General features: G+C 48.2%; 5 protein-coding genes across 5 annotated transcripts; 3 read left to right on the forward strand and 2 right to left on the reverse strand.

Moving 5' to 3' along the window:
* Positions 1-1767, reverse strand: L3040_001124 (uncharacterized protein; the record flags this gene model as incomplete). Its single annotated transcript, XM_007293137.1, has 3 exons — positions 1-614; positions 660-1437; positions 1501-1767. The coding sequence occupies 3 exons, from the start codon at positions 1765-1767 to the stop codon at positions 1-3; spliced, it is 1659 nt and encodes a 552-aa protein (XP_007293199.1).
* Positions 1768-4181: 2414 nt separating this feature from the next.
* Positions 4182-5177, forward strand: L3040_001125 (uncharacterized protein; the record flags this gene model as incomplete). The annotated part of the gene is made up of 1 exon (XM_007293138.1): positions 4182-5177. One exon carries the CDS (start codon positions 4182-4184, stop codon positions 5175-5177), a length of 996 nt encoding a protein of 331 aa, XP_007293200.1.
* Positions 5178-5861: 684 nt separating this feature from the next.
* On the reverse strand, positions 5862-6496 carry L3040_001126 (uncharacterized protein; the record flags this gene model as incomplete). Its single annotated transcript, XM_007293139.1, has 2 exons — positions 5862-6146; positions 6197-6496. 2 exons carry the CDS (start codon positions 6494-6496, stop codon positions 5862-5864), a joined length of 585 nt encoding a protein of 194 aa, XP_007293201.1.
* A 201-nt stretch (positions 6497-6697) lies between these two features.
* L3040_001127 (uncharacterized protein) lies at positions 6698-7491 on the forward strand (the record flags this gene model as incomplete). The annotated part of the gene is made up of 2 exons (XM_007293140.1): positions 6698-7001; positions 7079-7491. The coding sequence occupies 2 exons, from the start codon at positions 6698-6700 to the stop codon at positions 7489-7491; spliced, it is 717 nt and encodes a 238-aa protein (XP_007293202.1).
* A 1265-nt stretch (positions 7492-8756) lies between these two features.
* On the forward strand, positions 8757-10380 carry L3040_001128 (uncharacterized protein; the record flags this gene model as incomplete). The annotated part of the gene is made up of 2 exons (XM_007293141.1): positions 8757-9354; positions 9401-10380. 2 exons carry the CDS (start codon positions 8757-8759, stop codon positions 10378-10380), a joined length of 1578 nt encoding a protein of 525 aa, XP_007293203.1.
* Between the last annotated feature and the right edge of the window lie 3791 nt (positions 10381-14171).

Raw genomic sequence — 14171 nt, forward strand, 5'->3', positions numbered from 1 at the left:
CTATAGGAACTTGCTGTCCTGGACAGTGTACAAATCCACGTATTCGTCTATAGCCATGGCCTCCAACTTCTTCGCGTCATTGCCCAGATCAACTAACTGCTGGACCTTGGCCTCGCTAAAGTGCGGCCCGAGATGTCTCTTATACTTAGCCAGGATCTCTGGCTTGGCCTCCTCTCTTCTCAGTCTGTGTCCAAGCGGAGCGTCGACCACGATTTCCTCGAGAACAGTGCCATCGTTAAGTGTGACAGTCAATGCGTTAGGGATAGTACGCATATTCTCGTTGTGATAGTCCGCAGTGAATTGGGGATCCTCAACGCACTTGATCTTCTGGCGGAGAGACTCGACGAGAGGGGATGTAGCGGCCTCGCCCCCATCCGTGTAATCGGTGGCTTCGAGACGACCAAAAACGAGCATGACGGACGCCATGTATTGGATACAATGGTCGCGGTCGGCAAAGTTATCCATGGGCTTGAATTGCTTGTCTATTATGCGGACGCAAGCTTCGTGTGTGCGGCAGACGATACCCTTGATGTCCGCCGCGGACTTGCCTTGGTCCTTCAATTGCTTGTGGATGCGCTTGGCTGCTTCAATCGCAGTTTGGGAGTGAAATTCAGCTAGGAGGTGTTAGAAATATAAACAATATTCGACGAATGACTTACCTGGGTAGGAGACCTTGAACAAAACATTCTCCATAACGTAGCTACCGTACGGGCGCTGGAACTCAAACGCATTGCCCCTAAACAGTACATCATAGAAACCCCAAACGTCGGCAGACAGAACAGTCGGAACACCAGGCTCGCCCTTCATGACCTTCAAGACTAGGTTGACGGCACGCTGGCAAGCATCACCGGCAGCCCACGACTTTCTGGACATGGTGTTGGGCGAGTGTCTGTATGTCCGCAAGCTCTGGCCATCAACCCAGGCTTGGGAGACCGCATCAGCGGTCTGCTTCTCGGACAGACCCAGCATCTTGGAGACCACAGCAGCCGAGGCAACCTTGACAAGCACAACATGGTCCAAGCCGACCTTGTTGTACGAATTCAGCAGGGCCAGGCATCCCTGGATCTCATGGGCCTTGATCATAGCCTCTAAAACCTCCTTGACAGTTATGACCTTTCCATTGCCCAAGTTCCCGCCCGCTCTGTTCGTGCGCGAGATCCAGTCGGCCACAGCCAAAATGGCGCCCAAGTTGTCCGAGGGATGACCCCATTCTGCGGCCAGCCAGCAGTCATTGTAGTCCAACCATCTGATCATAGTCCCAATATTGAAAGCGCCATTGACGGGGTCGAGTTGGAAGGGTGTTCCGGGGACCTTTGTACCATTGGGGACCACAGTCCCCTCCACAATCGGGCCCAGGAGCTTGGTGCACTCCTTAAACCGCAGACCTTCGAGGCCACAGCCTAGGGTATCGAGAAAGACGAATCTTGCCGTGTCGAACTGTGCCCATGGTCAACGTAACTATGTTGGACGGGAGTGAGGGCAAGGCGGGGTAGCTCTTACAGCAAGGTCCGAATTAATGGGTGTATTGTGCACGTAGCTAGCAATGTCCTTGATCTCGGGATCGTATTCCCGAGCCTGAGATGGGGGAGGAGCCCCGGATTGTCTGGCTGCCATGACGGAGAATTGTCTGGCGGTTGGGGCGTGGGTTAATGCTGGCAGAGATGCTCTTGAAATAGCGAGGGGGGTACGCAGAGCGCGCGAGTGGAGTGCCGTGGGCCGCCGAAGAGATCTGGAAACTGTGCGAGCACCACGGTTGATCGCCGACATGTTCAATTGAGCGGAGGGGTATAAGAGAATTGAGGATCTCACTTTCGTGAGAAACAGGATCAGTACGAGTAGCTTCTTGTTGCTATTGTTGTACGGATGATTCCTTGCTATTGCTATTACTATTGCTGACGCCGACGCCGACTTTCGCTTAGTCAAGCGGACCTCGGCAAAGCCCGGCTCTCCTTTTTCTGAATCTGGATCCAGCCCTGCTCAGAGCAAATCAACACTTCAAATTTTTTGTAAGCCCCAAATAGTTGATTTCATTCACTTTAGATTCATCTCCGTCGACTGGAGCCCGGAATATAAGATTGAATTCATAATTCGGAAAGCATGAACTCTTATCAAAGCTTGTCCGGACTTCTAATGTTCTCGTCGTTTGAAGATTAAGACGAAGAAATATTCATATCTAAGGCTAGACCCCCATCATCCCGAACTGACATCAAATCTCGTGATTAGACCTCAGACCTAATCCTCACAACAAGATTGATAGAGCGACCTCTTCTTGACAAGGCTTTGAGTCCTGGTAACCAGAGGCAGTGGTGAAAGCCCGCCCTTAATTAATAGTCGGTGCGCTGCCTGTTTACCTGCGGGCTCTCGGTAACAATCAGGACAAGCAAGTGTGCCATTTCAATTTGTATGAGAAATAGCTTAGCAACGAATAGAGCTATAATATTGAAAACTAAATGCATAGATTGGCGTAGTCGAGATCTCTAACATTCATAGCAAGTGTGAAATCCTCTTATTGACAATTTTATAGCAAACAAACGAAATAGTATTTAACTTACGATTGAAAATGATTCAAATCAATTATTTTATATTGAAAATTTTGCATTTTTCAATACTAGTCGTATCTTGTGTTGAATTTTGTGGTGACAGATGGCGTATACCTAGATAGGTAAGTGGAGCAAAGATCAAGAGTCTTAAAGGTGGCGATAGAAGTGTCTGATCTGTTAAGAGCAAAGGAGCAACTGTAGATATATACCGTACCGGTACATGTGTGGCACGTGGGTTCGCCTGGTGACTAAGGAGCTTGGCAAGAATGTGAAGAGCACGTGAATAGCACGTGCAGGACCACACTGTACAACAAATTTCAATATAAAAAATTGATATTTGAAAAAACCTCATTAAAGTGGACTCGTGCATCTTGTTTTTATTACTACCGCTTTACAGTTGTTATTTTATTGGAGGCATGAATACGATCGACAATTTGACGTTCTTGAATTTTCGCTGAACTGTCCGAGCTTTTTTCGCTTTTACAATCGTACTTTTTGCGTGACAAGTATTGTTTAAATTATTTCAATAATAGAAGTGTATAATATTCTCTGTGATTCGAGTAGAACTCGCTTCCGCCAATTTGTTTATCCAGCTTTTATTGTTATGGCTTTTTTTCGTTGATGACTTATTCCTAGTACAAATCGCGATCTTCGATTGTTTTTGGTCGGCGGAATCGAGCTCTTTAGAAGGATTAAAGTTTCAATATTGTACTGTAGCTCTATCTGTCGCTAAGTTATTTCCAATACAAGTTGAAATGGGAAACTTGCTTGCTTGAACAGGCCGCTGTAGCACACTGACTATTACTTAATACTTATCTCTTCATGACTATCATACTTTTATGATTCCTGGGTACCCATGAGACGGAAGCGAGAGATGTCAAGCCTCAAGAAGCTCATTGTCCAAACCATCAAGCATTTCGGCTAAGCTTCTGCTCCAGAGACAATGCACGATAGCGAAACACCATCCATAATTTATTCAATCTGTTCAGATGGGATGGCGAGTCATGGATGGCTCTCAAATATCATCAAATCCCAATCAGCTGCAGGAGCTGCGCCACCAACCACGCTCTCCCGGTGTGCCGTGCCAGCGCGTGCACTGGATTATTGATCAGGCGCAGTAGCGAAACATCAAGGCTCTCCGTCAGAAGCTCTCTAAGACCTCGTCCGGTGCGTGGCTTTCTTTGAACATGAGGGAATTTTCTTTGAACCGAGCCCCTTTGTCGTGTGCGCTACTCCTTTGCTACCGTACCTTGAAGCTCAAGCTGTGCAGAAGCTTAATTGCTGACTCTCAAGCAGGCGAGGCGGTCAAGCAATACTCGGTACTTTGCGTGCTGCACAGTAATTCTTCTCCCTGTCAGCCCCAGTCTAGACGCAACTGCTGCAAGCCTGCTCGAGTCCCGCTCTGCCACAAGCCAAATCCAGCCTCAGGAGTCGGACTGCCCGAGTCTGTTTCAAAATTCCCAATCAGTCTTTATTCTGCTCTGCTCCGCTCTGCTCTACTCTGCTTTGTTTTGCTTAAGCATTTACTTAAGACTTCAACCACCCCCCCCCGCAACACGCAACACGCAACACGACATTTCTGTTCAAAGTGCTTGACTTGATAACTATCAAGGGCTGACCCGTCTCTCGTTCACATCAATCATGTCGCCCTCCCGCACCTCATCTCCTGCCAAAGCCCACGAACAGATCAAGTCCGAGAACAGAATGGTTCAAAATTCACGTTTCGGCAAGCGCTTCTGGATCATCACCACTTGCGTCTCCCTCCTCATCATTGCTATCGCCCTCGGAGTCGGTCTTGGCGTCGGCCTCTCCAACAATGGAGGAGGAGGAGAAGGAGGAGGAGGAGGAGGAGGCTCATCGGATGACTCGCCGGAACCTCCTCAAGTCACCAACCCGAACGCAACGGAGGGGAGCTTCTGGCGCCCTGAAGCCGGCACCTCCTGGCAAATCGTACTACAGCCAAACATCACTGACCTCACACTCAATGTCTCCGTCTGGGACATCGATCTCTACACCACCAACGCGTCCGTGATCAAGCAGCTGCACGACAACGACTCCAAGGTCATTTGTTACTTCTCGGCCGGCAGCTACGAGGACTTCCGCCCGGACTCGAGCGACTTTGAGAAGAGCGATTACGGCAAGCCTCTGGATGGATGGCCAGGCGAGTGGTGGCTGAATGTCAGCTCCCCCAACGTCCGCAAGATCATGTCCGCGCGCTTGGACCTCGCCCAGCAGAAAGGCTGCGATGGCGTCGACCCTGACAACGTCGACGGCTACGATAACGATACCGGCTTGGACCTCACCAAGCAGCAGTCCGTGGACTACATGGAGTTTCTGGCAACCGAGGCCCACGGCCGCAACATGTCCATCGGTCTCAAGAACGCCGGCGGCATCGTCAATTCTACGCTGCTGATGATGCAGTGGCAGGTCAACGAGCAGTGCGTCGAGTACGACGAGTGCGATCTGTTCCAGCCGTTTATAGAGAACAACAAGCCCGTGTTCCACATCGAGTACCCCAAGTCGGCACCACGCATCTCTGCGTCGGACAACACTACGTTCTGTGACTCGAGCTCCGATGCGGGTTTCTCCACGCTGCTGAAGAATATGAATCTTGATGATTGGTATCAAGAGTGTTAATCGTTGGCTGGAAATTTGTGCGAAAAGACTTGTGTAATAGTGATTATTGAATGGGACTGGATACCAATATCTCTTGGCCGTTGCATTTCCTCGCTTCTCATAACCATCCCCCCTTTCCACCACCTGCGTGAACGCGATCTATTGAGCTCTAGCGCGCTGTCGAAACTGAAAAAATTTGCTCGGATATTATGATCTGCAATCTATTCTATAAATTTGACAGAACATCGCTGCTCAGTATCTGAATGCACGATAGTTGGACTTGAGGCATTGATATTAAGAGTTGACCTCACAGCTTTTGGTGCCCTTCTCTGAATTGGGCGAAATGAATATATCCCGCGACAATAATCTGTCCTGCGTCAATTGCTACCAAAATCAAGCGCAAACATGATAAAAATCAGGATTTAAATCAACGTGCACATCAACGAACATCGATGGTTGGCATACGACTCATCTTTTCGCCGTGGCGGTAGACAAACTACGAAGTATGCCGGAGAATAACTTCCAATCGACCCTCCTCGAACTTTTCTTTAGGGAAAAGATTAAATTGATCTCCAGGTATCTCTTGAATTTTGTGTACCATTACGCGCCAACACCACCCCAAATTCGTAGCAGAAGATCCATCCCCGAGCGCCAAAGATGCCATGCCATGCCATGCCTTTCCATGCCCACTCCGCAAATCGATTCTCAACCAAAGGAAACGCTTTTCTTCTTCTTCAACTTCAGCGGCTTCGTTCCCATAGCCGCCTCGCTCGATATGTTGCCCTTCTCGTCGCCAGACGACCTCTTTCTCTTCTTGCGCATGCCCTCCTTTGTCTCGTCCAGCTTCGCCTTGCGCATCTCCTGTCGTTTTTCCGACTCGGCCTTCCTCGCTTCGCGAATTTCCTCCATCTGCCTGGCCTTCATCATCTTGCTCTCGATCTGGCCGTCCTTGTCGGCATTGACCATTGCAAGAATTGTCATCATGCTCTCCTAAACCAGTATCAGAATCCGTTCATCGCAATTAAAATGCCGTAGCGTACCCGGTCATCCACGAAAACCTTGCCCTTCTTTTTGCCCTTAGGCTTCTCGACTCCGATGGGCGTAATCATATTCAGGGCCGGTACCCCCAGCTCCTTCTCAGTGTAGACTCTCCTCTTTTTTTTCAGCGTCGCCAGATTCCCGGCGCTCTTCTGTGGTTTCGGAGGCGGGCCTTTGCTCCTCGGTTTCTTGTTCTTCGAGACTCCGTCGCTCTGCGGCCTGGTACTAGATTTGCTGTTCTTAATCCCAGACTTGTTCGACGCATGCTTGGATTTCACTGTAGATGTCCGTGAGGGTGCCATTGTATGGTGGTGTTATGGGTGGGCACGCAATTGTCGGTTGGAAAGGAAATATTTGAGCATAGAGTATGTTTTTAAGCGGGGCAATCAATTATTCAACCTAAGCCTCGATCTTTTTTTTTTTTGCTGCGACTCACCGCGCTCGCAACCACCCCGCATAAGACTTTCAGGCTCTGCATTCAACCTTCACGACAACCCTCAACCATGGATTTGAAACCCGAGCAACGGATGCGCGCGGCGGCTCTGGCACGCGACACAAACGAGACGAAGATTGTGCTGGCCATAAACTTGGATGGAGGAGAATTCCCTGCCGATACGGACAGCAGGTTGATCGATTCATTGAACGGAGTGGATGGACATGGACACGAACACACCCACGCCACTCAAGCTTCGAAGAGCCAGACGATTGCCATCAACTCTGGAATTGGCTTCTTAGATCATATGCTCCACGCATTGGCGAAGCATGCGGGCTGGAGTCTGGCGCTCAATTGCAAGGGGGATCTTCACAGTATGGCTCGACTCCCCTTCACGGCTTGCTAGCCACCACCTACCCTGCCCATGACTCCTTGCTCACACTGCTCAAAGTCGACGATCACCACACGGCCGAGGATGTCTGCCTAGCGCTGGGGACTGCCTTTAAAGACGCTCTTGGAGCTCCTGTCGGCCTGGCACGTTTTGGCTCAGCCTATGCGCCCCTCGATGAAGCGTTGTCGCGCGCAGTTGTGGACCTCTCAAATAGACCCTTCAGCGTCATTGAGCTTGGGCTGAAGAGAGAGAAGATTGGAGACCTGAGCTGCGAGATGATCCCGCACTGCATGGAGAGCTTCGCCCAGAATGCAAGGATCACGATGCATGTCGACTGCATCCGGGGATTCAATGACCATCACCGGGCGGAGAGTGCCTTCAAGGCGTTGGCTGTGGCAATCCGACAGGCCACGAGTAGGGTGGCTGGGCGGGAGGGAGAAGTTCCTAGCACGAAGGGGACGCTGACGACGTGAAATACAAAAGAGCGTGTAAGAATACGACCTCGAACTAAATCAAGGCGTGAGTTATTTATGTTACGCTGCGGTTCTTGGTTGAGATGAAGCGTGATGATCGGATCAAGTCAAAAAACAGCATCAAAAATGGGTCATTGCGGCAGCGTGGGTGGATGACGAGTGCAGTTATCGCGATAGTGTGAACGGCAGGGAGAGGAGGAGAAGAGGGACGAAAGGCGAAGGCGAAGGTGAGGTACGGACTACAGTGTGTATCTTGAAACACTTATATCTATATATATATCTATATATATATGTATACGAAGTACATACTCCGTACCTGGGAAGATAGCTTGGAGGGGGAGCTAGTGGGTATTCCGGGTATTGCAATGCATCGAATTGCAATGCATTGAATTGCAATGCACTGCACTGCACTCACCAAACCCAGTGCCGAAATCTGCAGCTAGATAGTCGACACGGTATTTGAGTATTCAAGGCAAATACGTGCTGTCTTGCACGAGATGTGTTTTCCATTTAATCCCATTTTATCCCATTTAATTCCGTGGCTCTTTGGACAGCACGCCCACGGCCCTTTCCTTCTGGCTTCTACCATGCAAACCAGCCAATTCTATACGTACCCCTGTAATGCAGCGGAGCGGTGAAGCTCGATCCTAGCTTGCTCGCTTAAAAATAATCAGTTATCCGTGATACTACTTCTCCCCCTCCCCCCTCTCCCTCTCTCTTTTTTTCCCCAAATTTCCACATACACAAGACAACGGAGTCCAACATACAAACACATCCACCTCCAAAACACTATACTCTTCGTCGAAATCATGCCTCAGGCTATCGCTGAGCTGTGAATGCCCACTGCGGACGTGCGAACCCAGCACGTCCGTAGTCCTTCAGCCAACGAGACTTTCAATCCTCATCGACCTCGACGAAGTACCCAGACTCTCACGGTCTTCGCCTGCAGTACCCTGCGACGACAAATTAGGGAGTCTATCGCCGACACAACCAGATAAAGATCAATTGGTGCTCCTGTCTTCAGGGGTGGATCTCAGTTCGCGAGCGAGTGACCGACCGCCTTCACCACTCGCTATAACCTCAAAAACACTTTCCGACCTTCGGTCCCATATGCACAGCCGCGAGAAGTGCAGGAAATATACACGCTATCCTTTCCTTCTCCCGGCGCCGATTTTTGTTACTGAAAATCGAAACATTTTGTCCCTACACCGCCGAACACTTTAATAACAACATCGACCTGCACCATACCGCTTCAGACAGTTAAGATGTCTCAAAACATGCACCGTCGATTGACTCCTCCGCCTACAGTGAATACACAACCAAGTACTCCACAGACATCACAAAATTCTGACTATGACGACGATTACGGCGGGGTGGACGACATATCGAGTGGCGAAGAGGACGGGGACGAGCCAAATGTTGAGGGGGCTGAGGAGCGGGCAATAATTTCGTCTGAAGACGTCCCCGCTCCTTCTCAGCCGCTCTTGATAGAAGAAACATTCCAGGAAGAGTATGACTTGAGCCGAGCAGACTTGGAAGCCTTCGACTTGTTCGAGGAACAAATACTTAACGAGTCTGATGACAAGGCTGTTGAAGCCCGGAAACATGTCCCGAAACATGTTCACTGGGAGTCCCTACATGGTAGCGAGTCAGAGTCCAATGGCTCTGATAATGATGCCGATTGGTGCACCGATCTTTTCATGGAGAAAGATGAACTGAACTATCAATTTCGCCAACTCATTGATAAGGATGATGACAAAGGACAATTCTCCGACGATGGCTTCTACTACGGTGATGCAGCAACCGACGAAGAAGCTGACTTCGATGAATCTGGTGACGACAGTGAATTGAGTGGTTACGACTGTAGGTGGCCATCACCGCCAGCCTTGTCAATGCTAACATTTACCAGCCGATGAATCAGGGTTGACTACTGACGAGGAAGATGTGCCTGTCACCTGTATTTCTCCTCATCGTTCAATTATACGCGCTACTTCAGAAGCCTCAACCTCATCCGAGGAGGTCATTCGCCCTACAGTTCGTCACGACCCCATTCTCGGAACCTGGAATCATAAAAGCACCACCCCTTACGCTATCTACGACAAGGAAAATAATAAAGTTAGAGTCTTTAATCTGGAAAACTTCAGACGACGGATGAACATGGAATCCGCCTCCAGGTCTCTTATGGCAACTCCGATGAATACTCCTCAGCAAGGCTTCTCTTCCCTTCAAGCATCTCCGATAGTCAGTAATTCTGGGGATATCATGCTGAGCGGGATAAATTCGGATTTCTTCGACAGCGGCTTCTTGGGTTCTACCGAACAACGCGAGGATTACAACGTCGAGGATGCGTTCAGAGAGTATACAAACCTCGACAGCTCTTCCCCTCCCACCGACACTGATGAATCGGATGATGAAAATCTGTGGTCTCTCGAAGATCTGTTCGATTTTGGCAACGATACCTCCGATGAAGAGCGAGCTGCTGGATTATCTGACAAATGCCCAACCGACCCTCCATCTTCAACACCTGCTCGTGCCACGACAACCATAAGCGAAGACCAATTGCATCCCAAGCTTGATCCCCTGCTTCGTCATTTCAGTCGTGGAAATGTCGGATCGTTCCGTGCCTACCAAAATGAGCAGAGCCTTCTCAATCGAGGATTGGCTACGGAAGAAAGCCTCGAATTTGGGACTGCGGCCACTATCCGAGGTGTCAAGGCGGGGCGTCTTCATCATGCCAATACACCGATCACCCCCATTCGTAAGAAGAAGAGGCCTGTTGCGTTGGAATCGAGTCCAGCGAGTCCATCTCCGTACGCACCCATGGCGAAGAAGCGCAAGCTTAACTATGAGGAGAGACCTACAAGTCTCAAGAGAAATCGTGAGTCGTGATTGAGAAGATAAAACGCTGAGGACGGCATGCCTGAAAGGGCATCCCTGGCCTCCTGCTTGCTCGTTTTCCTTTTGCTTTGCTTTATTTTCGGAAAACCAAAGAAAAGTTTCGCCCTGAATTCAATTTTTGTTCATTCGTTTGTTTGATTGATCCTGTATCCAGTTGCGGCTACTTCGTGTCTTGGATGTTCGATGTCTCTGGATGGATGGGCTGGTAGGCACTTCGTCTGGATCGAACGATTTTGGCGTTTGAGCTCGAGCTTGCATCATAGGGCAGAAGTCAGACGCAAGAAAAGTTGGTGATATTGCGTTTGTTGAGTCAGGAAGTAGCGTGCGTATGCTGCGATATGATTTGCGATACGATCTGCTCTCTCTGCATGCTGGCTGGTCGGTCGAGGTTGGATGGTCGGGTTCATGGTACGGCGTTCGGGACATACGATCACAGGCTTGCCTGTAGGTAGTAGTTAGAACCACGGCCGCGCCTTTATTGCTCACCATACCAACGACGATACCAACGATGGAAAAAAATTCATACTCAATACTCAACCTTTTCCTGCTTATTAGTGACGCCCTCGTGCGAAGTGATTTCCATGCCTTTGGTAACTTCGGAGGAATAACCCCCGGTGGAAAAGCCGCCTTAATCGGCAGAGTTCTGCCTCGACACGGTCCACGGACCACGACAAACAAGCTTTGTCGATCTATAGTTGCCAAGCGAGCTTCTTTGTTAGATGCCCTGAAGCCAGGCGATCGTCGTCCGTAGATACTACCTCACGATTTATTCACCATATATACATAACAAGACGATAGATACGAGGTATTGAAAAATACAATCCAAATTTGTCAAACGACTAGGGATCGGTTGGCGTCGTTGCACATGGTCTTGGCGCTATTGCAGATAGATCTCTGAAATGCGGCTAGATTAGTATAAGGAATGGAGGAAACCGTTCAACAAGTTATAAGAACTCCGCTCACGCCTTTTATTATTATTTTTAAACGATTGAAATGTCTTGCGATCACTGCCCCTTTCTCGAGGTCGATTTACTCGATAACGAAACAAATAATTTCGATTCGTGGACGACACAAGCAATGAAAGATAAGCACGCCGAGGCTGCCGATATGCTAACGCATTATATCAGTCAATCAGTCAAAAGCAAACTATCGGCAGCTGATTTTGACCATATGAATTTGATGTTTACGTCCTTTTGGACGATTTTCGAACCGATGCCGACACAAAACTTTTATTCGGCTTATCGAAAGCTTTTCACTCTTCGAAACAGCGAATATACAATCGAAGAATCCCTTACTCGCATCAAGCTATAGAACGAAAAGATCGAAAGCGCGGAAATCGATGTGATGTTCGATACTCGAATACTTTTAATCTTGATGCATAGGCTCGGCGGCAACGATTCGTTCAAAGGATTGATATAAATTTAATCGATAAAAGCCGATTTAACATCAGCGAAAGCGATATCAATGCTTCGAGCGGAAGTGCTGCGAAAGCAAGACCTATCGAAGCAAGAGAGGTATGATTCTCAAGTCGGAAACGGCTGTTAATTAAGGATTTTAGAGCATCGAAAAGCATTCGGCCGCATGCACGAAGGAACGAATCGGCTTGGAAGTGAGATACGCGCGACCGATCTCATTTCGGCGATTGTTTGAATTTAATGACTTAATAGTGGGACTTGACGTCGCAGCTTTAGGGGCCTGACGTCGCCGATGGGACTTGTCGTCGCAACTTTAGGGGCCCCTCAAGTGGCGACGTCAGGCCCCTGAAGTTGCGACGTCAAGTCCCATTATTCGGATCGGCGGAATTCACGAAAATCGGAAAAGTTCAAAGCTAAGCGCTATAGCTATTCGAAGATTTACGCTAGCTTTCGATATCGGAGACGACGTCGTTAAGTATAATTATTATATGATGAAATCGGTCGCTTTCGTCAAATGGAAGTTGCTACTACGTATGTCGGTTATATCGGGTCGACATTTAAAAGGAAGTATGAAAAACACCCCAAAGTTTAGATGTCGGACCCAATTTAGCCCCATAAATCGTAGAGCGGTGGTTTCTGAATGGCTTCAAGCCCTGTCAACTCAATTGCATAGACTAAATACTAAGTAGCTTAAAGATCCTTTTCAAGGCTGGATTCTTATACTACGTAATTTGATTGGTTTAAGCCCTGATAAGATTCCTTGCAGAATTATACCTTCGACATGTATTCTTGGAGGGGGGGGAGAGTACCTCAAAGGCAGGTAGGGGTTCATTTGAGCGATTTTCTGACCTCCTTTTATAGCTAGAAGACGGTAACTATACCGTTTAAAATCAGTGCTAGTTTACAAATCAGGAATCGTTCAGTTTTTTCATCGTCCCCGAGCTAAAGACCGCCCTATGACCATCTTATAGCCGTCTTCGTCTAGATTTTTTAAATAAGCTTCTAAATAAGCTCGTCTTGAAATTTTAAAATAGTTCGGTAGCTACGTAGTACTACGTACTACGTCCCAGGCGTAAGTATAACCCCTCGAGGGTAGGATAACCAGGGGTTTTAAAGTGGAAGCTAAACTTTTAAGGCACCCTCGAGGGGTAATACTTAGGCCTGTACCGTGGTACTACGTATATCGCCTACTGAAAGTTGGAAGGGGGTAAGTAGGAGGGATAGGTAGGAGGAAAGGGGAGCTGAAAAGGATATTTTACTTCTTGTTTGCTTACTAATTCAAGTCCGTCGAGACGGTTTAAAATTCGGGGACGGCCTTAGGACGGCTACCGGTACGAGACGGTCCTAAAATGGTCCCAAAACGCTCGGGGACGGTCTTTACGCAAAAAGACCGACTTTTATAAGCGACGATCCAATCGATCAAAACGGTCTTATCTTAACAATAACCTTCTAACGAAAAGACGATTTAACCGATCAAAATGATTTTATTCTAGCTACGATTCGAATAATTTAAATCGTTTGTTCTTACTACTAAATTCTGTTCAATCTTGAGTATCGGCCTAAGGTGATCCACCAGCTCTGCCAATCTACTAGTACTACGTACTACGTCGCAGGCGTAAGTATTACCCCTCGAGGGTATGGAAAACAGGGGGTTTAAAGTGGAAACTAAACTTTTAAGGCACCCTCGAGGGGTAATACTTAGGCCTGTACCGTGGTATTAAGATCTTCTTTAAAAGAGATGCATATCGGATGATCAGCTAACCGTCTACTCTCCCATGAATAAATGTCGGACCCAGTTTAGGCCCATAAATCATAGAGCGGTGGTTTCTTAATGGCTCAAAGCCCTGTCAACTCCACTGTATAGACTAAATACTGGCTCAAAGATACTTCTCAAAGCTGAATCCTTATAAGTTGATTGGTTTAAGCCCTGGTAAGATTCCTTGCGAAATTATACTTTCGATATTTATTCATGGGGGGGAGGGAGAGTAAAAGCTCCTGCATTGCTCTTTAAGGTACTACTACGTCGCAGGCGTAAGTATTACCCCTCGAGGGTATGGAAAACAGGGGGTTTAAAGTGGAAACTAAACTTTTAAGGCACCCTCGAGGGGTAATACTTAGGCCTGTACCGTGGTAGTAGTACTACGTAGTATCTTTAAAGTGCACTCCGCTACAGTAAAGGGGAAGGTCGAACGACTAGGGTCGGTTAGCGTCTTTGCACTTGGTCTTGGCGCTATTCCAGGAACGGTAAAACTTGGAAATGTCGTAGCTAGATTAGAAAAAGTTATCGAGGAAAACGTTCAATAGATTGATTTAATTAAATTGATCAATTTCCGCCAATCGTCTTGCTCGTCGGACCCTGAAACCGGG

Source organism: Drepanopeziza brunnea (assembly GCF_022702325.1).
Source record: "Drepanopeziza brunnea f. sp. 'multigermtubi' strain 214-2 chromosome Unknown ctg1, whole genome shotgun sequence".
NCBI classification, from domain to species: Eukaryota; Fungi; Ascomycota; class Leotiomycetes; order Helotiales; family Drepanopezizaceae; genus Drepanopeziza; species Drepanopeziza brunnea.